Source organism: Nuphar pumila, chromosome 8 (assembly GCF_984573655.1).
Source record: "Nuphar pumila chromosome 8, dmNupPumi1.hap1.1, whole genome shotgun sequence".
Lineage (NCBI taxonomy): Eukaryota > Viridiplantae > Streptophyta > Magnoliopsida > Nymphaeales > Nymphaeaceae > Nuphar > Nuphar pumila.
In genome coordinates, this window is record NC_143256.1 from 119,812,352 (window position 1) to 119,837,654 (window position 25,303).

Sequence of the window (25,303 nt, forward strand, 5' to 3'; positions counted from 1 at the left end):
TATCCACAAGTGAAAACTATTAGCAGCTGAATTAAACCATACAAGAAAATAAACATGAGGAATTCCTAACTTCACAAATCTGAGTACGGGACCTGCTTCATTCTGAGAAATTGGATCACCTCCTTAGTCCCAGCCTGACCAAAGACAAGATCCTCCTCCAAGTGTCCAACTTCTTGAAGCCCAAATTCTCTGATCTTCTCATTAAGTTTCTGAGCAATCTACAAAGGAGAGAAAAACAAAAGGGAAAATAAGCGTCAGCAACAAATTAATATCTCATAAAAACATAATTTATTTGCTATCATTTTTTAACTTTTCTTAATTTTGACTAGGAGAAACAAAACATATGAAACCATGGTAAACTTAAAAAACCACAGAAAATGCTCATGATAGACTAGTTCTGCAGGAGTTCAAAACAATCACACCATGCTATGAGTCTCACATATGCAAGATAAGGTGTACTACAATATGGTATGATGATGCAGAGCAGGCCAGGGCTGAGCCTATACAGCGTGAACCAGACATGGCCATGGAACCCGGCACCAATGGGATGGACGATCAGACCCAGCTGATGGATCCGATCGCGAGTCTGGTACCACGATGTAGGGACGTGTGTAATTATCCAGGCGAGCGAAGGTCTAAAGCACGCTGCACGTCGACAACATTCCAACGCATGGGTGATCAGCAGCATCGATTTAACCTCGGGTCCAGGGGCTGGACTCGAGATCCAGATCCATTATGCAGTCTATAAATACCCTGCCTTAGGGTTACGTAAGGGGGGGGGGGGATGATATTGAAGATTTGTTTATTTCTTTTATTGTTTCTCTCTTTCTGTCAGCATTTGTTTCCACTGCAGTCGTTATTTCCATTCCCAAGATTTCCTTTATTTTTCATTGTAATTCGTTACCTTCAATAAACAAGTTAAGGTGCATCGGAACTCCGATCTCCACTGCATCAAAGTGGTATCAGAGCACAGCCCCTCCTCCTTGGTCGATGGTATGGCGCAAGAAGCGAGGGACAATCCTACGAGCGGTAAGGAGCGTGAGGGATCGGGTACCGTCAACGAAGACCCCATGATGCGGATAATCGATATGATGACGAAGATCAAGGAAAATATGCTACGTGTAAGCAAGGACGTAGTCGGCATGTCAAAACGTTTGGATGGGATTGAAGGTTGGATCGTCGTCCTTGAGTCGCCGGTGGAGCCGCACACGACGGCAATGAAAAAGACGGGAGCGGAGATGGGTGAAGGTGCAACCAATCACGTAGATGCAATAGTAGCTGAATCAGTCCAACCGACGTACCCTCATCCTGGCCGCGCCCCCTTTTCGCACATGGTACCTTCTCTCCACCCGGACTCTGTAGCGGCCGTGAATCAAACAGCCGGTACCTTCCAACCAAACCAAGGGGTCACGATGGGACCCCCCCACGTCAACTCGGGTGCGCTACAGACCTGACCTCAATCCATGGTGGTTGTGTCGCAGGCCGGGCCTGGCCTGTAGGACCCCAACGTCACGCTGGGCCCTGCCGCGGGAGTGGGCTCGTCAACCCAGCCCGGGCAGGACCTCCCCTTCCTTCCTGAGCCTACGCGTGGGGGCTCTGTTGCAGCACACCAGCGAGCGAGAATAGGTGGACCCCTGTGGATTAAGCCGAACCCGAGCCATTGGTAGCGGGGCCCAGACCCGGATCTCAGAACCATCCTTTGGGTCCCAGGGACCGGGTCCGAGCCTCGAACCCCATTACCCGACCTACCCAATTGGGTCCGGTTCGCGGGTTGCCCCGAACCAAATCCAACCAACTAATTTTGAACCCCAGTTCAAATCCAATACCGACCCACACTTATATCAGAGTCGAACGGAGCTCCAGTTTGAATTTGAGCTGGGTCAAAACCAGACCCATCCTGTTATGGATCAAGGATCAAATTCTAACCAGACCTTTTCCTACCACAACTCGATCCATGATCCTACCTATCCCATTCTGGGTCCGACGATTAACTTAAGTCTTGACCCGATCCAGATCCAATCGGGTGAATCATCCCAGTACTACACCAACCAGACCCAATCCGTTAACCCATCCCCGATCCAAAACTCGGTACCATACCCAACACATTACCCCTATCCTAACCCGACCCATAATACAAACCCACATTACCTCATTCCCACCAACCCAGAACCCATAAACCGAGCAGCCCTCCCACCTTTAGTAGGCCCTCCTGTCATATCGGTGCCTCAACACCGACCGCAGATGGTTCCCACTCACGGGCGGGCCAGACCGAGGCAGTTTCCAGCAGCCGCCATGCAGATTCAGCAGGGACCGATGCGGCTTGAGCACCGACCACACGTCATGGGAGTTCGCCAACACCAACCTCGAGTAAAGTAGTACCGTGACAAAGATGACGCTGCCATGATGGACGATGAAGCCTTCTGGAACAAGAACCCTGCAGGAATGGTAGAACCTCGTCAGCAAAGAGCGCCAGAGCACCCCTCCACCTACGGGGTGAAGCTGGACCTTCCAGAGTTTGCAGGACGATTCGACGTCGAGCAGTTCTTCGACTGGGCCTATGTCATGCAGTTTTTCTTCGATTACCACGTTGTAGCTGAGCATCGCCGTGTCTCTCTAGCGTCCACTCGATTGAGGGGCCTAGCGCAGACATGGTGGGCTGAGCTACAAAGGTCGAGGAAACGGCAGGGGCAAGAGCATGTACAAACATGGGAAGAGATGCAGAGGTTGATAAAGTACAAGTTTGCGCCTTCAGACCATGCCGAGAGAGCCTACAAGGAGTACCTGACCCTGCGTCAAGGCACCCGTACCGTGGCGGAATACACTGCTGAGTTCCATCGACTATCCTTGTGAGTGCAGATCGAGGAGACCGCCCGCCAACAAGTCACAAGGTATATTTCTGGTCTCCGTCCTGCTATTTCTGATGATTTCAGTTGTCACAATCGAGTAATTGGATCAGGCCAACAGTTACGCCATGAATGTAGAGGAAAAGTTGAAAATGAGGCAGGAATATAGTCCCCCGGAATGACCAGTCCAGTCGACCCAAGTCGAGTTTCCCAACCAGGGGAACGAGCTCCCCTAGGAAGGAAGACTCAAGGCTCACCCCAAGAGTCAACCCTAGCAAGCCTGACCAGCATACCATACCAGATCCAAGGCCAAGCCTAGTGAGTCTACCATCCGTTGTTTTAGGTGTCAGGAGTTAGGACACATAGCGTCCAAGTGCCCCACCGTGAACAATAACACCCATTTCATCGAGGGTATTGTTGAGTCAGCATCCGATAGTGAGACTGAAGGTGAGTCGTCGGTTGAGGGAGAGAATAAGAGGAAAGTCATAGAGTTCGACGGTAACGTCGAAAATTTGTTGTCCATCCATTATGTTTTGACCGCACCTCGAGAGTCGGCCCCTGCAAAATGGTTGCGGGACAACATTTTTAGAACTGGATGCAACTGCGAGGGGCATGTGTGCGATGTTATCATTGACACTGGGGCTTGTGAGAACATGGTTTCCGAGAGTGTCGTGACCACCCTGAATCTGAAAACGGAAAAATTGTCCCAACCATACAAGATAGCATGGTTCAGAAGAGAGAACGAGGTTCCCATTACCCAACGTTGTCTAGTTCGGTTCTCTATGGGGGAGCATTACCACGATGAGGTGTGGTGTGATGTAGCCCCTATGAGTGTGTGTCATACCCTTTTGGGACGTCCTTGGCAATTTGATCGCAAGACCATCCACGATAGACGTAGGAACACGAACTCCTTTATTTTTAAGGGTCATAAAATAATCCTCTTCCCTATAAAGGAAACCGGTTTTCCCACTGTGGATAAGCCAGAGCGAGTTTCCCGGCTCGCGGGCCTATCATACCGGACTTTTTTAAGCCATTGCAACGAGGACGGTTATTGTTATGCCCTGGTGGCCAAACCGTCTATGAGTATGTCATTGCCCGTTCCCGCGGGCATCGCGCTCCTTGTCGAGGAGTTTCGCGATATTATGCCAGACGACCTTTCCGATGGCCTACCTTCGATGAGGGTGGTGCAACATGCCATCGATTTTGTCTCAGAGTCGAATCTACCTAACCTCCCCGTGTATCGCATGAACACATCCGAGCATGCCGAGTTGTTGAGACAGGTTCAAAAGTTACTGCAAAAGCGTTTTATTCGTGAGAGTGTGAGCCCTTGCGCAGTGCCCGCCCTTCTCACTCCTAAGAAAGATGGGTCCATGCGCATGTGTGTCGACAATAAAGCGATCAATCGCATCACTGTCAAGTATTGTTTCCCCATTCCTCGGTTGGATGACATGTTTGATACGTTGGCCGATGTCTCTATTTTCTCCAAAATCGATTTAAAACCAAATCTGTATCCGAGAGGGGGATGAGTGGAAAACAGCATTCAAGACACGTGATGGATTGTATGAGTGGTTAGTCATGCCATTTCGGTTATCAAATGCCCAGAGTACTTTCATGAACATGATGACTCAAGTGTTGCGTCCTTGTATAGGACGGTTTGTCGTTGTATATTTTGATGACATTTTGGTTTATAGTTCTTCATTGTCTGATCATTTGAATCATTTGCGTCAAGTCCTAGAGATTTTAAGGAAAGAGAAGTTGTATGTCAATGCCAAAAGGTGTGAGTTTCTAACATCAAGTGTGGTATTTTGGGGTTTTAAAAGTGTTTCTCTCAAGTACATTAGTATAATTACAGATATGTATGAAGGAATAGTAACCATTGTTCACACTTGTGGAGGGGTGACAACCAATTTTCCTATAACGGTTGGGTTACATCAAGGATCTGCTTTAAGCCCTTTCCTATTTGCTATAGTGATGGATGAGCTTACGAGATCAATTCAAGAAAATGTGTCATGGTGTATGTTGTTTGCTGATGATATTGTTTTGATTGATGAGTCTAGAGCTGAGGTTAATGCTAAGTTAGAATTATGGAAACAGACATTGGAAGCAAGAGGTTTTAAGTTGAGTAAAAGTAAGACAGAATATATGGAATGTCGGTTTAGTAAGCAACGAAGTAGTGATGGCAGTGTAGTGAAGCTTGGTGAGCAAGAAATATCGGTGGATGATTGTTTCAAATATTTAGGTGGATGAAATGGAAAAGTGCAACTGGAGTGTTGTGCGATCGTAAAATGCCATTGCGGTTGAAGGAAAAGTTTTATAGGGCGACTATTAGGCTCGCTTTACTATATGGTACAGAATGTGGGGCTGCCAAGAGACATCATATTCAAAAAATGAGTGTAGCTGAGATGCATATGCTTAGATGGATGTGTGGAAATATAATAAAAGATAAGATTCGAAATGAGGAGATACGTAAGAAGGTAGGCGTTGCACCCATTGAAAATAAGATAAGAGAGAATCGTTTACGGTGGTTTGGACATATTCGGCGAAGGCCTAATGATGCTCCAGTTAGAAGGATGGAGAAATGGGAAAATATGTTAGTTAAAAGAGGTTGGGGTAGGCCTAGGAAGACTTGGATGGAGATGATAGGAAAGGATATGAATGCATTGAACCTCACCGAGGACATGGCATTAGATAGAATTGATTGGAGGAGAAGGATTCATGTGGAAGACCCAGAATGATTTCGTTTTTTGGTTCATATCGCCAACTCCAATTGTTTTGGGATGAAGGCGTAGTTGTAGTAGTTGTTGTTGTATTGTGTAGTTTGATGGAGTTAAAGCGGATCCTGCCAAAGTCCGTGCAATTGTAGAATGGCCTATCCCAAGGATTATAGGAGAGATCCGTAGTTTCCACGGGCTAGCTACTTTCTACTGTCGTTTTGTGAAACTTTAGCACCCTCATGGCCCCTATCACGGAATGCCTAAAGGGTACTAGTTTTCATTGGACTTTAGCCACGGGCAAAGCTTTCATACTCATCAAAGAAAAAATGACTAGTGCCCCCGTCCTCGCCCTTCCTGATTTTAGCGCAGATTTTGAGGTTGAGTGCGACGCCTCTAAAGTGGGAATTGGTGTCGTCCTGAGTCAGAACCGCAAGCCTATTGCATTCTTTAGTGAAAAGCTGACTCGGTCGAGATGCCAATATTCTACTTATGATGACGAGTTTTATGCCGTTGTACAAGCCCCTCGTTATTGGAGACACTATCTCATTTATAAGGAGTTCGTCTTGTACACGGATCATGAGGCGTTAAAGTATCTAAACAGGCAGAAGAAGTTGAGTGTGAGGCATGCCAAGTGGGTCAGTTTCTTGCAAGAATACACTTTTACGATTCGCCATCAATCAAGTACTCTCAACAAGGTAGCTGACGCACTTGGCAGGAAAAATAGTCTTTTAATGACTATGCCCATGCAAGTCATTGGGTTTGAGCAGTGCAAGGAGTTGTACCCGACGGACCCTGATTTTCAGCAGATCTGGGAAAGGTGCTTCTACTCTACCAGCACGGCAGACCCACGGTTCACTATAAATAACGGTTACCTCTTTCGAGGTAATAAGTTATGTGTGCCTGCATTCTCCCTTAGGTTGCAATTGACTTCTGAGTTACACGAAGGGGGACTAGTTGAGCATTTTGGACATGATAAGACGCTCACACTGTTAGATGAACGATACTTTTGGCCTAAAATGCGCAAAGATGTTGTCAAGTTTGTCCAAAGTTGACGAGTATGTCAAGTGTCCAAGGGTCGACGTTAGCATAGTGGTTTGTATACTCCTTTGCCCATCCCTGAGCGACCTTGGGAAAACGTTTTCATGGATTTTATTGTGGGGTCTTCCCAGAACCTCGCATCGTTTTGATTCCATCCTAGTCGTGGTTGACCGGTTTTCCAAAATGGTTATCCTTGTCCCATGTAAGCGAACCACTAACGCCTCGTTAGTAGCCTCGTACTACTTCAAGGACGTGGCCCCTTTCATGGATTGCCTCACACGATCACCTCAAATCGTGACTCGCTTTATGAGTCATTTTTGGAAATCGTTATGGGCCTTATTGAAAACCAAGCTTTAGTTCAGCAGTGCATACCACCCACAGACCGATGGTCAAACCGAAGTCATAAACCACACCTTAGGGAACCTACTAAGGAGTCTAGTTGGGGAGAATGTCAAAACATGGGACCTAGTCTTGCCGCAAGCCGAGTTCGCCTACAACGGTTCCATCAACCGGTCCACAGGCAAGTCTCCTTTTCAAGTAGTTTATGAGCGTTCACCAACCCATGTGGTAGATCTAGCACCTGTGTCTAGTCTCCCAGACCCAGCCCCAGACACATTTGATGCCGTTGAATACATGCATGATATTCACAGACAACTCCGAGCCAAACTTGTTGAAAGTTACCAAGCTTACAAAGCTTTCGTAGACCAAGGTCGTCGTGATGTCCAGTTTCAAGTAGGTCAGTTAGTATGGGTCTACCTGCGTCATGAGTGTTTCCCAGTGGGTACTTATGGTAAGTTGAGTCCTAAGAAATATGGCCCTTTCAAGATCCTCCGACGATTGGGTCTGAATGCCTACCTCCTTGAACTGCCGAAAGATTGACTCATTTCACCTATCTTCAATGTGTCTGATCTATATGCTTACTGTGGCGACAACAAGTCGTCAAAGACGACTTCTTCCCAACAAGGAGAGAATGATGCAGAGCAGGCCATGGCTGAGCCTATACAACGTGAACAGGACATGGCTATGGAACCCGACACCAATGGGATGGACGATCGAACCCAGGTGATGGATCCGATCATGAGTATGGTACCACGATGCAGAGACGTGCCCCTGCGTACTTATTCCATGCGAGCGAAGGTCTAAAGCACGCCACACGTCGACAGCATTCCAACGCATGGGTGATCAGCAGCATCGATTTAACCTCGGGTCCAGAAGCTGGACCTGAGATCCAGATCCATTATGCAGTCTATAAATACCTTGCCTTAGGGTTACGTAGGGGGGATTGAAGATTTGTTTATTTCTTTTATTGTTTCTCTCTTTCTGTCAGCATTTGTTTCCATTGCAGTTGTTATTTCCATTCCCAACATTTTCTTTATTCTTCATTGTAATTCATTACCTTCAATAAACAAGTTAAGGTGCATTGGAACTCCGATCTCCACTGCATCATATGAGTTATCCAAAATTAAGGAATACAGACAATGTTCACAACCATACTAAAAAATATATAGAATGAGGTCCATTTTTTCTATTTGATGTTTGATTTGTACACATCATGTGGATAGACAGCATTCAATGAGTGCATTCACCAAAGTAGAAAAATATAAAGTTACAAATCAGATGTTTGTCTTCAGGTGGCATGCCACTCCAAACCAATTAGGACGTAGTATACCTAACACATGGATAAATTCCCATGGATGTTATTTTAACTTACATAATATCATGAAAAAATGGAAGATATCATCACAAGTCAGTTTCCATATCTTCCAACTTCTATGTAGTTAAAGTCGGACCTAGGTGCCTTAGGCGCCAGGCCAGCATCTTGTCCAGGACACCTACACACCGACTAAGGCAACTTTTTGTTTTACTTTTGACTGTTACAAAGAAGGGAGCATATGTAATGTCTGCAAATTTTCTAAGATTTTTAAATAAATAAAAAGTGCATTTCAGGAATAATGTGGCAATTATTATTTTAATTAAATTAGCATTAAGTGTAGATTATATTTTTAATTTACCATTTGTTGTTAATTATAGTTCAATTAGCATTTATGAGTTAATTGGCATTTAATTGTTAATTTTAATTAATTAACAATTATTAATTATATTTAATTAGGCATTTAATTGTTCATTTGATTTAATTGACATTTAGTGCTAACTATATTGTTAAGCATTTTTGTCATATAATTATGCAATTAATTAAGATAGTAATTTAAATATAATTAGAAATTAAATTTAAATTGAGGTTAAAATTGGCCCAAATGGAAATTCGTTGGATCCAATGAAGGACCCAAGTGGGGGTCGACCATGGCGAGGTATAAAAGGAAAGAAAATAAAGAAAGAACAATGAAAAATATTCTTGTTAGTGGGCCAAGTGGCCAAGTGGGCATGGTAGTCGCCAAGTTGAGGAAGCAAAGTGTCCGAGTGGGAGGCCAAATGAGAAGAATATGCTTTGGGCATATTAGGAGATCCCTCCCCTTACATGATTTTTTGGAGGAATCTTCTAGAAAGTTTTAGAAGATTCCTCGCCCACTAGCTTGGGGCTATAAATAGCCTCTCTCTCTCTCTCTCTCTCTCTCTCTCTCTCTCTCTCTCTCTCTCTCCACGAGTTTTGGAGAAGAAGATTCTTCCTCTTTCTCCCAAGTTTCCGTTCTTCCCCTTGATGTTGATTTTTTTTGAGTAAAAGAGCCCCTTCTTTTCACGATTTTTGGAGTAGCCTTTAATTAGGCCCTCTCTAAATCCACAAAATTGGAGTAGCTCTCAAGTGTGGGAGCTCACTGTTGAAGAAGTTTGTCATTTTTGGGGTTTTCATAATCTTCAAACAAAGTAGGAGACACTTTACTCCATAATAGTTGTAGAAACTAGAAGCATGCTAGTTTTTCTTATAAATTATGCATGAATGCATATATGCATGCATATGGTTTGAAAAATCTATATGCATGCTTATGTATATTGATTTTTTATTATACACATGTTGATTTTGACTCATGTCAATTTTAGAGTATGATTGTATTGATTTTAAAATACCTATATGCAGGATTATGTATATTGATTATGCAAATGTCGATTTTGGCTTATGTCAATTTTAGAGTAGAATTGTGTTGAATTTAAAATGCCTATATGCATGCTTATGGATTGAAAAATCTATATCAATGCTTATGTATATTGATTTTCGATTATGCACATATGGATTGTGGCTTATATAAATTTTAGAGTATGATTGTGTTGAAACTAAAATACCTAAATGCAAGATTATGAAATCTGGAAATGCCTATGCTTATAATCTTTCAAAATTGAAATGACTATGCATATGATTTGTAAAATCTGGAAATGCCTATGGTTATACTATTTCAAAACTGAAATGATTATATGCATATGATTTGTAAAATCTGGGAATGCCTATGCTTGTAATCTTTTAAAACTGAAATGACTATATGCATGCCTATTATTTGTAAAATCTGAAAATGCCTAAAATTATAATCTTTCAAAACTGAAATGACTATATACATATGATTTGTAAAATCTAGGAATGTCTATGCTTATGATCTTTCTGAAAAGAAGTCGTTATTGGGTCTTGGACCCAAGTCGGGTCTGTGCAGGACCAGACCTGACTTCTGTACTGGATCGGATCAAGATCCAAATGTTAAAAGTGTTGTAATTAAGCTTGTTGTTAGAGGGTATTTTTGTACACTAAAATCATGTATTAGTTATATACTCAAAACCTAATACAAATGAATACACGTTGAATTCTTTTTAACGTGTTTTCCCTGCAGCCTCTTCTCTCAATATCTCGTTCCTTCTTTCCTGCACAAGTGAACGTGGAGATCTTCTTTTTAACATGGTATCAGAGCAGTGTTAAAGTTGGGCCTGAGATTGCTTTCCAGAAAGAATGTCCAAGGAGATGATTTGAGTTTTTCAAGTCAAGAGATGATCTGAAATGTTCAGCCAAAGAGCTATGGGACAAGCTAGTTCAGCCATATTCGCAAATCTCTGAAGCGAGAATCGTGTTTCTCAAGCAAGAATTTCAAATGTTGAAGAAAGATCCGATGTTTATTATGGAGTACCTAAATAAAATGAAAGGCATCACAGATCAGCTGGCTATTGTGGGATGTCTCGTCAGTGATAAAGACAAGGTGCAACAAACCTTGAGTGGATTGTGATCAGACTATCATATTCTGGCGACGTCTTTATTGTGTCTCCCAGAGCTTCCAAAATTTGAAGATCTTCGTGCAAAGCTACTGCAATATGAAATGACCCTGAAAGGGTTTTGGGAGGACACCTATATGCATTCAGGAACTCAAGATGTGCTGGCCACGGGGCTGACTTATGGTAGAGGTAGAGGAGGAAATTCCTTGCGAGGAAGAGGAGAACAAGGGAAAAATGTTTTTGGGGGTCGTAGTCTACTTCCAACGCTCAGTATACAGGGACAAACGCCCATTCCTACCTGCTTCCTATGCAATAAGAAAGGGCATATTAAAGCAAATTGTTGGTTCAACCCTCAAAATAAGGGAAAACCCCCACAAACAGAGGCTAAGAGGGATGGAGAAGTAAAGGAGTTACTATTGGCAGCCTTGGCAGGCTTGAATATGAAACAAAATGATAAACATATTTGGTACGTCGACTCCGGAGCAGTGACCCACGTCTCGGGTGATGCGGGTAAACTCTTGAATCTTACTCCTTATGTTGGTAAGAATAGCATAGTCACAGGAGATGGTTCTCATCACTCCATCTCACATATTGGAAATGCCATTATACCCATGTCCAAGTTTTCTCTTAATCTTTCAAATGTTATTCATGCTTCTAATATTCAGAAGAACATTGTTTCTGTCTCAAAACTTATTGATGATGTTAATGCCTCAGTTGAATTTACTCCCTCTTCTGTTTATATCAAGGATCTTAGCACGAGGGAGACATTCGTTGAGGAAAAGAGATGAGGCAACATGTACATCTTTCAAGAAGATCCCTCCTTCTCTGTTCATTCTGCTTGTTCATCCTTGAAGCCGCATCAGCATCCACCTTTTGTTTCTTCTGAATGTGTGTTTGTCATCTCTGAATGTAATAAGTCAACTCTTTAGCATAGTCGTTTGGGTCATTGTGGTCGTCATTTTATTGAAAAACTTGCCTCGAATAATTTCATTTCTAAGTCCAGTCTGAGTTCATAAGCCAGTGATATAAAGTGTCTTAGTTGTCATTTATGTAAGAGTTGTGTTTTGCCCTTCAATTCAATTAATAAGAGAGCTTCAAGGCCCTTTCAGGTCATATGTTCTGATGTCTGGGGTCTTGCCCCAATTGCTTCTGTTTCTGGTAGTAAATATTACCTTATTTTCATTTATAGTTATTCACGCTATACTTGGATATTTTTCATGAAGCATAAATCAGAAGTTTTGGGATTGTTTCAAAAATTGCATTCCTTTGTCCAAAATCATTTCTCTACCAACATTCTCAATTTCCAATTTGATGGAGGTGAATTTTCTTCTAGTGATTTTGTTGGTTTCCTTCAACATAATGGGATAAAGAGAAGAGTGTCTTACCCACATACACTTCAACAAAATGGGATATATTGACGAGATGAATTTTGACAATCAGCCTGTTAATCTAAGTCTTCATGTTGCTGCTTCAAGTCCCAGTGTTGAGATATACTATCCATGGTTAAATTCAGAACTCTGCTCCAATGCTAGGGAAGATTGTCCCACAGATTGCAGTCAGAAGGAGATATGTGAGGAATCAACAAATGCATCCCAACCAGAAGAGGTTACCACACAGAACTTGGAGCCAGTAAGATATAAGGGTGTTGTATACACCCGCGAGAGAAAGAGCCCTCATCCATTCCTTGCACAGATATTGGTCCTTCTACTCCCGCTCCACAGATGTTGGACATCAGAAGATCCACCCGGACCCGACATCTTCTTGACAGATGGGTAAGCTATAAAAACATTTCAGCAGATTTTCAACTGTTCCTAATGTCCATAAATAAAAAGGATGAGCCTCTCACATTTTATCAAGCTGCAAGTTCTAAAAGATGGATCGAAGCAATGAATGAAGAAATGAAAGCCTTACATGAATGTGGTACATGTGAAGTTGTGCCTAGACCACTAAATAGAAATATGGTTGGGTCGAAGTGGGTGTACAAGATAAAATAGAAACCAGATGGGAGCATTGAAAGGTATAAAGCTAGACTTGTAGCCAAAGGATTCACACAAGAACAAGGACAGGACTTTGATGAAACTTTCAGTCATGTCATTAAGATGGGGATCATTCGTATTGTGTTGAGTCTAGCCATTGGATGGACGTTGAGCTAGTTAGATGTAAAAAATGTGTTTTTACATGGGAACCTAAAAGAGGAAGTCTATATGGAACAACCCCCAGGGTATGCAGAACAAGATGCCAATCAGTATGTATGAAAGTTGAAAAGAGCACTCTATGGATTGAAACAAGCTTCTCGGTCCTGGTTCGAGAGTTTTTCGCTAGAAATACAGAAGCATGGTTTCTCTCAATCTCTTCTAGATCACTCAATATTCATCCACAATGAACGAGATGTCACCACTCTTCTATTGATATACGCAGATGATATCATTATCATAGGGAACTGCAGAAATCACATTGAGGAAGTAAAGAAGTTATTAAATCAGAGATTCAAAATAAAGGATCTGGGAGAACTGTGATATTTTCTTGGGGTGGAAGTTGATAAGACGTGTGATACACTTACTCTTACTCAACACAAATACATGATGGATATTCTTAGTAGGGCAGGCATGAAAGATTGCAAGCCATTGGCAACTCCAAGTATCATCCATTAGAAATTGAGTTTTAAAGAAGGGGATTTATATGGAAATCCCACTAGGTATCGCAACATAGTTGGCATGCTGCAATACCTGACCTTTACTAGACCCGACATAGTGTATTCAGTTAATCAGGTATCTCAATTTATGCATGAACCTCATACACCGCACATGGAGGCAGTAGGGTACAGTTGGTGATGGGCTGGTGTATAGGAAAAGTAAATTAAATCAAGGTGACCATGAAATCATTATCTATGTTGATGCTAATTGGGTGGGTGACCCAGTTGAACGATGGTTAGTATCTAGTTATTGTAGCTTCATTGGATCGAACATGGTCTCTTAGAGTAGTAGAAAGCAAAAGGCGGTTGCTAGGTCGAGTATTGAGGCTGAATACAGATCGATGATTGTTGTCACTGCTGAGGCTACATGGATAAGACATCTCCTAACAGAGATGTGAGAACTGATTGCTCGATCACTTTTGTTGTGTGATAATCAAAGTGCCATCAATATGTCTTTCAATCCCATCTATCATAGTCGAGCAAAGCATATTGAGATAGATCAGCATTTTGTCAGAAAAAAGGTTGAAGAAAAGGAGATTGAGCCCATATTTGTGCGCACTGAAGAGCAAGTTGCGGATATTTTCATCAAAGGGCTAACAAAGGACAAATTTTGGTTTCTGAAAGGCAAGTTGTTCATGGTCCAAGACCATGCACAACTTGAGGGAGGCAGAAAAGAAATCGTTATTGGGTCTTGGACCCAAGTCAGGTATATACAGGACCAGACCCGACTTCTATACCTGATCGAATCAAGATCCAAATGTTAAAAGTGTTGTAATTAAGCTTGTTGTTAGAGGGTATTTTTGTACCCTAAAATTATGTATTAGTTATATACTCAAAACCTAATACAAATGAATACACGCTGAATTCTTTTTAACGTGTTTTCCCTGCAGCCTCTTCTTTCAATATCTCGTTCCTTCTTTCCTACACATGTGAACGTGGAGATCTTCTTTTTAACACTTTCAAAACTGAAATGACTATGCATGTCTATGATTTGTAAAATTTGGGAATGCCTATGCTTATGATCTTTCAAAACTTAAATGACTTTATGCATGCTTATGATTTGTAAAATCTGAAAATGTCTATGCTTATGATCTTTCAAATATGAAATGACTATATGCATGCCTATGATTTGTAAAATTTGGAAATGCCTATGCTTATGATCTTACAAAACTGAAATGACTATATGCATGCCTATGATTTGTAAAATCTGGAAATGCCTATGCTTATGATCTTTCAAAACTGAAATGACTATATACATGCCTATGAATTGTAAAATCTGGAAATGTCTATGCTTATGATCTTTCAAAACTGAAATGACTATATGCATGTGTATGATTTGTAAAATCTGGAAATGACTATGCTTATGATCTTTCAAAACTGAAATGACTATATGCATGCCTATGATTTGTAAAATCTGGGAATGTCTATGCTTATAATCTTTCAAAACTGAAATAACTTTATGCATGCTTATGATTTGTAAAATCTGAAAATGTCTATGCTTATGATCTTTCATATATGAAATGACTATATGCATGCCTATCATTTGTAAAATTTGGGAATGCTTATACTTATGATCTTTCAAAACTGAAATAACTATATGAATGCCTATGATTTGTAAAATCTGGAAATGCCTATGCTTATGATCTTTCAAATCTGAAATGACTATAGATTTGTAAAATCTGCAAATGCCTATGTGTATGATATTTCAAATTTGAAATGATTATATGCATACTTGTGGGCACGTCAATGTGCAAGATGTGCCTATACGGATTGTTCAAATATTCCTATACTGATTATAGACATGCTTATGTTAATTTTCAGAAAATTCTTGAAAATCAGGATATATTATAAAATTGGATTTTTTGTAAGTAATGTACTATGTATGAACACTTAGAAAAAATCAGGTTCGATTAACAATTATTGTGCCATATTCATGTGCACTAAAATTTACATGTGAAAGTAATATTATACCATGTGTATGATAGAATATCTAATTTTAGTATCATGCTTGTAACGAAGGTATGTTAAACATGTTGACTATATGCGGATTTAAAATTGAATCATGTCTATAATATTGAGCATGCCCTTAATATGCTATCATGATATATTAAAACACTGCATGATATCACATGTTGATTCATAGTACTAGATGACATGAAATGTATGGACTATTTGATGGCTCACATTAGAGCTTGTACGGTGCCTTAATGTTAATATGAATGTGTGGCATGTAAATTAATTATGCACGTTGCTCTTAAGTGAGCTAGGGTTGACAAGGACCCAAGAAATGTGAATGATGCATCATTATGATACATGCACACATAATTAATTGATTCACCTTCATGGGTGAAATGCTTGAATGGTTAGAGACTTCAGAGCACATCGAATGGGTTAAAAACATGCCAAATTAATGAATAATGTATCTATTTGTAAGGGATAGTATGTGTGTGGCCTATTGAGATTAGGCACATTGGGTGAAATATAGACCTTGTAATAAAGAAATACTAGTAACCCACTCAAATCTATGGTCTACATAGGAGAGGAGAGGTGGTACAGCCCCGAGTGACAACGTAATCAAAATGTTAAGTGAGAATATTGCTGAATCGCAGCTCACTTAGTCTCTAGTCCTCGGGAGGTAGGAGGCTTGGAACTACCGAATTTTGTCCTAAGTGGTAGATTCTCATGACTATTACAGTTAGTATAGGATGCATTCTAGTTGGTATGATACCTATGCAAGGATTTTTTTCGGTCACTGACCGCCCCCATTTGGTTTTTGATTCAGTTAGACACTCGAGAAAAATAAAATATCTAGCATAATAAGCACCCGATGTTCGTCCCTCTCGAGTAGTTTCACGAGTACCTGATGGAACGAGTAATAAAGAGAAATAAAGACCTTATACAAATATCAGTTTCAATTCTACTAAACTGAAAACATGCCTTAAAATACAACAGCTTCATATTTGTTATTTGCACATCTTGCGAATACTGCATGATATTAATATCCTTCTGAATAATTGAGATGTTATGTATGTTTTAGTCGTCTGCAACTATTGTGGGGCAATAGTTAACTTACCAAATTTGATGAGTCCGACCCCTTCTATTTTACCATTTTTAGGAGATGACTAGAGGCAAGAGGCGATAGCGAGATGGCGCGGCGGAGTCCAGGAACCACACTCTACCTTGTTTTTCATTCTTGGTCTTCTTTTGATGTCTAAACTATTTTCAATGTTTTGGGAATGCTAACTTTTGATGTTTAACAATTTTAATTCAATCATGCTTTGAGTTTGGTTTGAAATGAGTCATGTTTGGATTCAAGATTCTCTGTTAGACTCGATGTGCGTGGGTTTGGACCCCAAGTCCAATGAGTTTGTGATCCAAACAGTTACAGTTGCATGCTTTCCTGTAACCTGACCAAAACTGGCTAACTTAGATCAACCAAATATTTTTCGTTGTGCTATCGATTTGATTTAAAGGATCATTTATCATTTACAAAGAAAACAAAAATTATTCTAAATTTTCAAGTTAGAAACTTTGGGGGCGTTGCAACATAAAATGCCTAACTTTTCTCTCTCTTTCTCTTCTACCTCTCACCCCTGCCCTCTCTTTCTTCTCCAGTGGGCCTCGCACCCCCTTCTTCGGATAAGACAGTGAGAGAGAGACCAATATAAACATATATATATATATTGGTGATAATATATGTGATAAATTGGTAATATATTTTTGTGATAATTTGTAATATTTGTGATTTTTTTTTTCTCTTTGGAGCCTTGGCTAGTCCCCCCTAGGCGCTAACTAGGTCTTTTAGGGGTCTACTACCTAGGCATCGACTAGTGCTTCTGACTACATAGTCCAAGTTCTAATACTTTTTGAGTAAATTGTTAACCAAATGCACATTTCTTCTCTAGGATTCAAGTAAGAGCTTCATGACGGAGGGGGATAGTAGATTAGTACTACATGTCATAATTGAATCGCAAGTGGATCTCTCATCTAGTGATCCGTAATATTACGTTATTTCGTAAATCGGTTCTTCAGAATTCTTCTTTTGTGTATGCTCTTTGGTGCCTCTGGTGATCTCATGTATCTGCCAATGATTGGCTTGTGTATTGTCCCCTTGTGGACTTGTGCTTATGCACAAGTAAGCTCTTTGTAGCCATTGTATGCACTTGGGTGCTTTTGTATTGACTTTGGCATTTGTATTGTCCATTTTTAAGACTGGTACTGCTTATGCACATTGTGGCTTGGCTTGCTTTCTGCATGATTTCATTACATGGTATCATAGCCACGAAAATTTTCTTGGTATTTTGCCTCTTTGGGTCTTGGGACTCTTTGGTTCGAATTTGTGCTTCGTGAAGAAATCATGATCGATATATGGCTTGGATTCAAGTGAGATATGGTTACTTTATACTTGAGTTGTCTATCTCATGTATTATGCATAAGAAAACACTCGTTTTTTTATCTTTGAAAATTTATTTGTTATTTTTTTAAACTTTTTTGTTGAAATTTCTTTGTTTTGTGATTGTTAATTAGCAAATGATTGAGCTCTTGAATTCCCTTTGGTATATGGAGTTATTTGTTAAACTTAAAATCTTTAAATGCTTTTCAAATTTATTGTTGGATTTAATTGCATTCATATTTGTACTAATTTGAAAAAAAAAATATTAAATGTTTTCATAAATTTGTCACGGGCATAGAATTTTTCGCAAACCCGCGATGCGCCAGACTGCCCAGCCTGGCCAGCGTAACGGCGGTCGCTCATCAACACTTTTCTATGTACTAAATCATTTCATTGGCTCTGCACACCACCTCATGCATGGCTGCCTAGCGGAATATGATCAAACATATATCCAAATGTGTATTCTATCTAGTCCATGCTACTTTTATGCGCATAGTCGTCCCATACCGACTAACAAGCGCATGGATGCCTTAGCCTTGCGTGCCATGGAGTGTATTGTAACTCCATGGGCACGTCCAAGCATAACCTCGCTATAAAAGGGACAAGTCCTGGTGACCTCCAGTTCAAAGACAAACTGATGATTGTATACCATAGCAAAGAGCACCACCCAGACTCGATTGGAACCACCTAAGGTGATTCCTGAGGGAATTAGCCCTAACCCACATGAACCCCCGTGCGTCCAAACGCTACGCATGGAAAACTCATCCAAGTCGAGAGATCATTAACCAAATCCCCAAAGGCAGCATCCGTTGATCCACTGGCACTACTTAACCAAACAACGCTCCACGTCTCTGCTGCCACACATTATCGCACCAACGACGATATTGTTGTCTATCGTATGTCACGCTACCACTGCACGTCACCGATCAAGCCAACGCATACCGCACGTTCTTGCACTCGATGCATTTTCCACTCAGTAGAGCTCCGCACTGCACATGCCTCGTTCCAAAGGCTCGGTTCGAGACATTCTCCTCCACCCAAACCATTGTCGTCCTCGACAATGTCGAAACAGGTAAGAACACAACCTTTACTTATGTCGGTTTCCCTCTGCACTTATCTTTGGTCTTCTTTTCTTCATCCTACTCAACTAGTTCTGGTTTCCATCCGCCATTGCCGCAACCATCAGCATGTCAAGTTTCATTCCTCAACGCGCCTCAAATCACTTAAACAATGATCTTCCACTCTATCAATATCGAGCACTCTTCACTTGTGGGACCCCAGTGCAATCCCATATACAAGCGGGTCATCCTCATCCACATGACAAGCTTGCCATCTTCACGCTCATGGCTCTTGCCCACATGGCAAACTTGCCATCTTCACACTCATGACTGGGGTGCCTTCCAACTCCAGCAAGGGCAATTTCAAGCCCTTTGTGGTCTTCGCAGAGAAGAATGACCACCAACGCGTACCACAGGGATATCAACTCCCTTAAAGCACCAACTTGCGGTTTTCCAATGATCCAACCTAGTTCTCAAGTGGGGAACACCTATTTGCATATCACCCCAAAGCGGTCCTTCATAGCATTTTCCCGGTCACTTGTCCACACAAGGGGCAATTCACGGCCCAACGCTGGAGCCAGCATGTTGCAACTCTCATCCGAAGCCAGCAAAATATGTTTCCGCAGGACCCAAACCAACGAGCCACGAACGATGACTTTTTTCCACACACAATCTACAGAGGAATTGTCAATCTCCAGGGACCAAAACTTTGAGTACTCTACTTAAGATGGGCACTCCGCTAACTCACAATCATGGGAGAGAACATAGAAATTCAATTAAGTCTTTCATACACAAAGGTGCAAATCCATCCAGCTAAATCTAACGTGCATTATCTGCATGCACAAGGCAAACGCCACGCTCCACATGTGAGCCTGACGCACAACTGGTAGGAATCTTTGGCTTATCCATGTTCCCTTATCCAGATAAACAACAACCATACACTTTTGCTAACCATCGACAAGATGATCCATACCACCATGCCAGCAACTTGCTTCTGTACTCGGTCAACCACACTTCAGCTCCGTAAATTCGAGTAAACAGGACAAACCATCATTATCCTCTTCGGTGTCGCACTCAACGAACAACAAGGTTTCTGTGAATCTTTCTGCTCTGATGTCAATTGTCACAGCCTTTTTTCTTTGCGTCTTCCTGACTCATGCAAAGAGGGAGATTGACGGGTTGTCTGGGCCGTGCGGCACGCAGCTTGCCTTAGGCGAGGAGCTACGTAAGTCTAGCGGAATTGAAATCAGAGTCGTGCATATCCCATGCACGCTTAGCACAGCAGAATATCAAAAGCGACAGTTGAATGAGAATAGAGTGGGGCAATGCCAATTATCAGTGTGAAGACTCTTCAAGCCTACGAGGAACGGATGTGTCGCCTTCCTATAACGAGCGCACAAGCAGTCGAGGGTCATTATAGCCAACTACGCGTCCGAATAAGCATCACAAACTTAGAGTGAGCATCGAGTTTCAAAGACGCACCGAACGAAGGGTATATTGCATTTGGCACCTACGGGCCCCGCAGGGAACCCCCCGCTACGATGGAGAAGACCTTTCGGCTTCCAGTCTAAGCCAATTGACATAGTGAAGCTCCCTAACCAAATGAATCATCATCACTCGACATGCACTCGTCGAGCCCCTCGCAAGGGTGCGAGGTTGGGTGGCAAGGCGGGCGGCCAGAGCGGGCCCCGTGCATGCTTATTGATGCCCATGGGGAATTTGCATAATCGTGAGCACCCTTGTGCACTCCGATGTGCTACTCACGAGATATAGGGGTTTATATTATTTTGTGAAATAATATTTATGCATATATGTAAATGTTTTCATAAGGTTTATATTATTTTGTGAAATAATATTTATGCATATATGTACGTATGTGATCTAGTATTCGTGAGTTTATGTGTTCTTGACACTTATATGCATTATTCGAGCACTTTGTGGTTATGAATATCAAAACATGTCTTTAGCTATTACTTCAAATTCATGTCTATTGGTTTTGAGGGTTGTGATCTTTTGTTGAGGCTAATTCTTAAGAGCATGACTTAGAAACTTGTGGAATTTCTATGGATGCATATTGCATACTCTTAAATTATCTTTTGTGTAAAGTTCTTAGTAGTCTTATTTGATAATATATATTATTATAAGTTTTTTGTATATGCATGAGGATATTTTCATGCGTGAGCACTTTATAAGATTTCGATATGCCCTCTTTATACATGACATGTTCATATTCTTACCTTGGTTAGATTTGTAATGCATGCTCTTGTATTGTGTATTAAGCACTTTTGCTTATATCTTGACATGCATTAGATCTATAGGATCATACTGTTCTTTGGATATTATTACGTTTTTTGTTCTCTTGGCCCTTTAGTGGCCCTTATGATTGCGCCCATTTGTGGCTTTTGTTCTTTCCGCTTGGGAGGTGTTTATTGTGAGTGCACTCATTCCACTTGAATGATTTATGCCTTCCTAGCTTAGTGCACCATAATCATTAATAAAAGAATTTATTGAAAAGGTTTTTTTGTGAGGTCTTCCTTTGAAAACCTTAGCGGCATTTGTGCCTTGTGATTGTGTTATTCCATGGACTCGTGGCCCTTTAGTGAATATTATCCATGGACTCATGGCCCTTTAGTGAATATTATCTTACATGTTTTACATTTAAGTATTATGTTGTTTTGGTATTAATAAAGTATTAATTTGTTAATTATGAAAGCTTTCTTTGTGTGTGCCCTTTGTGGTTCATTTTTTGTGCCTGTCCATTTTGTACAGGGGTGTCAATGGGTCGGGTTTGATCCGGACCTGACCCGTATCAAACCCTATAGGTGATAAATAAGAATTTGGGCTGAACCCGAAAGGTCCGATTAATACATGGAGCCGGGTATGGCTTGTGAAATTTCATACGAGACCTGGGCCCGACCTGAGTTTCGATTAAGATCCACAAATTTTCAATGTAAAAATGATAAAAAATATTATTTTACCCAAGTATGGTCCAGGTCTGGTTCATGTATTCCTTACAGGATCCAGGTTGTAATGAAAAGAGGCGGAAGCACCAATAGAGCAAAAGGGTCACTCCTTAAGAGTGACTACTAGAGTCAAGAACACAAACACCGAATGTGCACACACAAAACTCTCAAATATAGAAAATGACTAAAAGTCATAAGTTGGATTTATTGAAGAAAAGAAGAGAAGGGTGTAAAAACCCATACATTTAAGAGGGGAAGGCCTCCTCTATTTATAGAGGAGGGAAGCACTAAAAGAAACCACAAGGGGGGCTCCCTTGTAGTCGTTGGGAGCCCCAACGGTCAGAAATCTGACCGTTGGAGCCCCAACGACTACAAGTGTGGGCCCCCCTTGTGGTCATTACAAAAAAGGAAAAATAAAGAAAAAAGAAAAAGGAAAAAGGGAAAAAGAAAAAAAAGAAAAAAGAAAAAAATACATATGTGGTTTTACAAGAATACCCCTATCGGGTATTTATCTAAATGAGAAATAGTATATATATACATATATGTATATATATATACTTATATATATACGGATGTATATATATAAGTATATATATATATTTTAACACGCCCCCTCAAACTTTACGGGGAGAAGACCGAAAGTTTGCTAAGGAGGAACATAAATCGTGGAGTTGGAAGCGCTTTGGTGAAGAAGTCAGCTAGCTGATATTCTGAAGTAACATATGGTAATGAGATAGTCCCACTGAGATATTCGTTTCGAACATAATGGCAATTCATCTCGATATGCTTTGTCCGTTCATGAAAGGTGTGATTGCTGGCAATGTATATCGCACTTTTGTTATCACAGCAGAGCTTGGTAGGAGTGGAAATGAGGACGCCCATGTCAGCAAGGAGACTTCTGAGCCATACGATTTCCATAGTTGTCATTGCCATAGCCCGATACTCAGCTTCAGTAGATGATAAGGAGACTTTCTGCTGCTTCTTGCATCTCCACGAGATGAGAGATTCACCTAAAAAGATACAAAGACCCGTAATTGAGATACGATCATTGGGATTGCCTCCCCAGTCAGCATCAGTAAAAGCAGTCAATTCAAGAGATTAGGAAGAGGATAAGAAGAGTCCCTTTGAGATGGTATTTTTGATATATCGCATAATTCTCATTACGGCCGCCATATGAACCGTGGTAGGTGCGTGCTGGAACTGGCTTGCTGCATGAACCGCATGAGTTATGTCAGGACGGGTGATGGATAGATAAGTGAGGGATCCAATTAATTGACGGTAGGGAGTTGGATCTTCAAGAAGAACACCATCTTCAAGTCTAAGTTTTGCATTGATAACTTCGGGAGTCTCAACTTTCTTTTCATCAGATATTCCTGATTTGGTACAAATTTCAGCAGCTAACTTCATCTGAGATAAGATGTATCCACGTTCGGAATAAGCCACTTCAATACCTAAAAAATATCGCAAATAACCAAGGTCAGACATATCAAAGGTATCTTTTAGCATAGACTTAACATCATTTACTCTCTTTTTGTCATTCCCAGTGATGATCATATCATCAACATACAGCAGAAGCATAATAATGAAGTCACCTGTTCTTTTCACAAAAAGAGCAGTGTCAGTATAACAAGAAGAAAATCCTAAATTTATTAATACGTTACTAAACCTATCATACCAAGCTTTAGATGCTTGCTTAAGACCATATAAAGCCTTTTTTAATTTCAAAATTTTTCCATTTAAATTCATACCTGGAGGTGGTTCCATATACACTTCTTCATTTAAATTACCATTCAAAAAGGCATTTTTGACATCAAGTTGAAAAATTTGCCATTTTTTAACTGCGGCTATAGCAATAAGAGCTCGAACACTAGTCATTCGAGCAACGGGGGCAAAGGTTTCATCATAATCTACCCCATACTCTTGGGCATATCCTTTGGCTACCAACCTAGCCTTATACCTTTCCAATGAACCATCACTCTTAGTTTTTACTTTAAAAACCCATCTACATCCGATGGGTTTCTTGTCATTGGGAGGATCAATGATTTCCCAAGTCTGTGCCTTTTTAAGAGCATTAAGTTCAAGTTGCATAGCTTCATTCCAATGAGCATATTGCTTAGCATCATTGTAATGAGATGGTTCATGAAAAGAGTGAAGAGCAAGAAGGCATGCTCGAAAGTTAGGCGAAAAAGAATCATAAGAAACAAATCTATTTGGTATTTTGGAAATCCGATTTGATCTTCTTTGAGAAGTCGCTTCGGTGAACTCATTTTGGGAAAAATTTTCAAGGGCACAAGGAGGATTCCTTTCATTCCTTCTAGAGTAGACTTGAATTTGTCTTGAAACATTTTCTTCAAAGTTTTGATCATCGTTTGGATGTTCAACAAGATCTTCACTAAGAGATTCATTAGAATCAATATGATCATCTATGATGTTTTCTTTAGGCAATAAGTCAAATAAGAATGAATAATCAATATTTTCATTCGGTTGGTGCGAAAAACCACTTTCCTCTTCAAGGAATGTGACATCTTTAGAGATATAAAGCTTATTTTTAAGTATGTCAAAACATCTATACCCTTTTTGTTTTTCGCCATATCCCAAAAAAATACATTCAATAGCCCTAGGGGAAAGTTTATCATTCTTGTGAGTTAAAACAAAACATTTACATCCAAAAATTCTTAGTCTTTTGTAATCGGGAGACATATTGTAAAGTTTTTCAAATGGAGAAAGATTTTTTAAAGAGGACGAAGGGGTTCTATTGATAAGATATGTAGAGGTTAGAACCGCTTCGGCCCAAAAGGATTTTGGAATGTTTCTTGAGATTAATAACGTTCTTGTAGTCTCTATTATGTGCTTATGCTTTCTTTCCGCAAGTCCATTTTGTTGTGGAGTGTTGGGACAAGAACGTTGGTGGAAAATTCCATTTTCTTTTAAAAAGTTTTGAAAATCATTGGACATATATTCGCCTCCCGAATCGGATCTAAGAATAGATAAATTTCCCAAAAATTGGTTTTTGACCATTGCATGAAATTCTTTAAAGAAGGAGAAAACTTCGGATTTGCGACTTAGGAAGTAAATCCACGTGAATCGAGTAAAATCATCAATAAATACCACATAATACGAAAAACCTCCTTTAGACAAAATAGGGGAAGGTCCCCACACATCGGAATGAATAAGTTCAAATGGCCGAGTGGTAAAGTAACTTCTTTGTGGAAATGGAATAGCTTTAGATTTCCCAAAAATGCAATTTTTACAAGTCATGTGATTGTCTTTACAAGTATTGTTCAAAAACGGAAAAAGAGACATTTTTACAAAATTTGGATGGCCAAGTCTCTCATGCCATATTCCAATACTTTTGTCTTTTACAAGATTGCATGATGCCTTAGATGGGAGAGTCAAAAAATCCATAAAGTAGAGGTCACCCCTTCTATGGCCTTGCCCAATCAGCTTCCCTGACTGGAGATC

The 25,303-nt window shown here is 40.7% G+C and overlaps 1 protein-coding gene across 2 annotated transcripts in view; it reads right to left on the minus strand.

Moving 5' to 3' along the window:
- The window catches only part of LOC149830423 (SNARE-interacting protein KEULE-like), a 102,558-nt gene that overhangs the window by 4,195 nt on the left and 73,060 nt on the right, over window positions 1–25,303 (minus strand). For both annotated transcript variants that reach the window (XM_090016506.1, XM_090016507.1), the window contains one exon: window positions 93–218. In XM_090016506.1, the coding sequence (XP_089872632.1) occupies window positions 93–218 (126 nt within the window). The remainder of the gene's footprint in view (window positions 1–92; window positions 219–25,303) is intronic.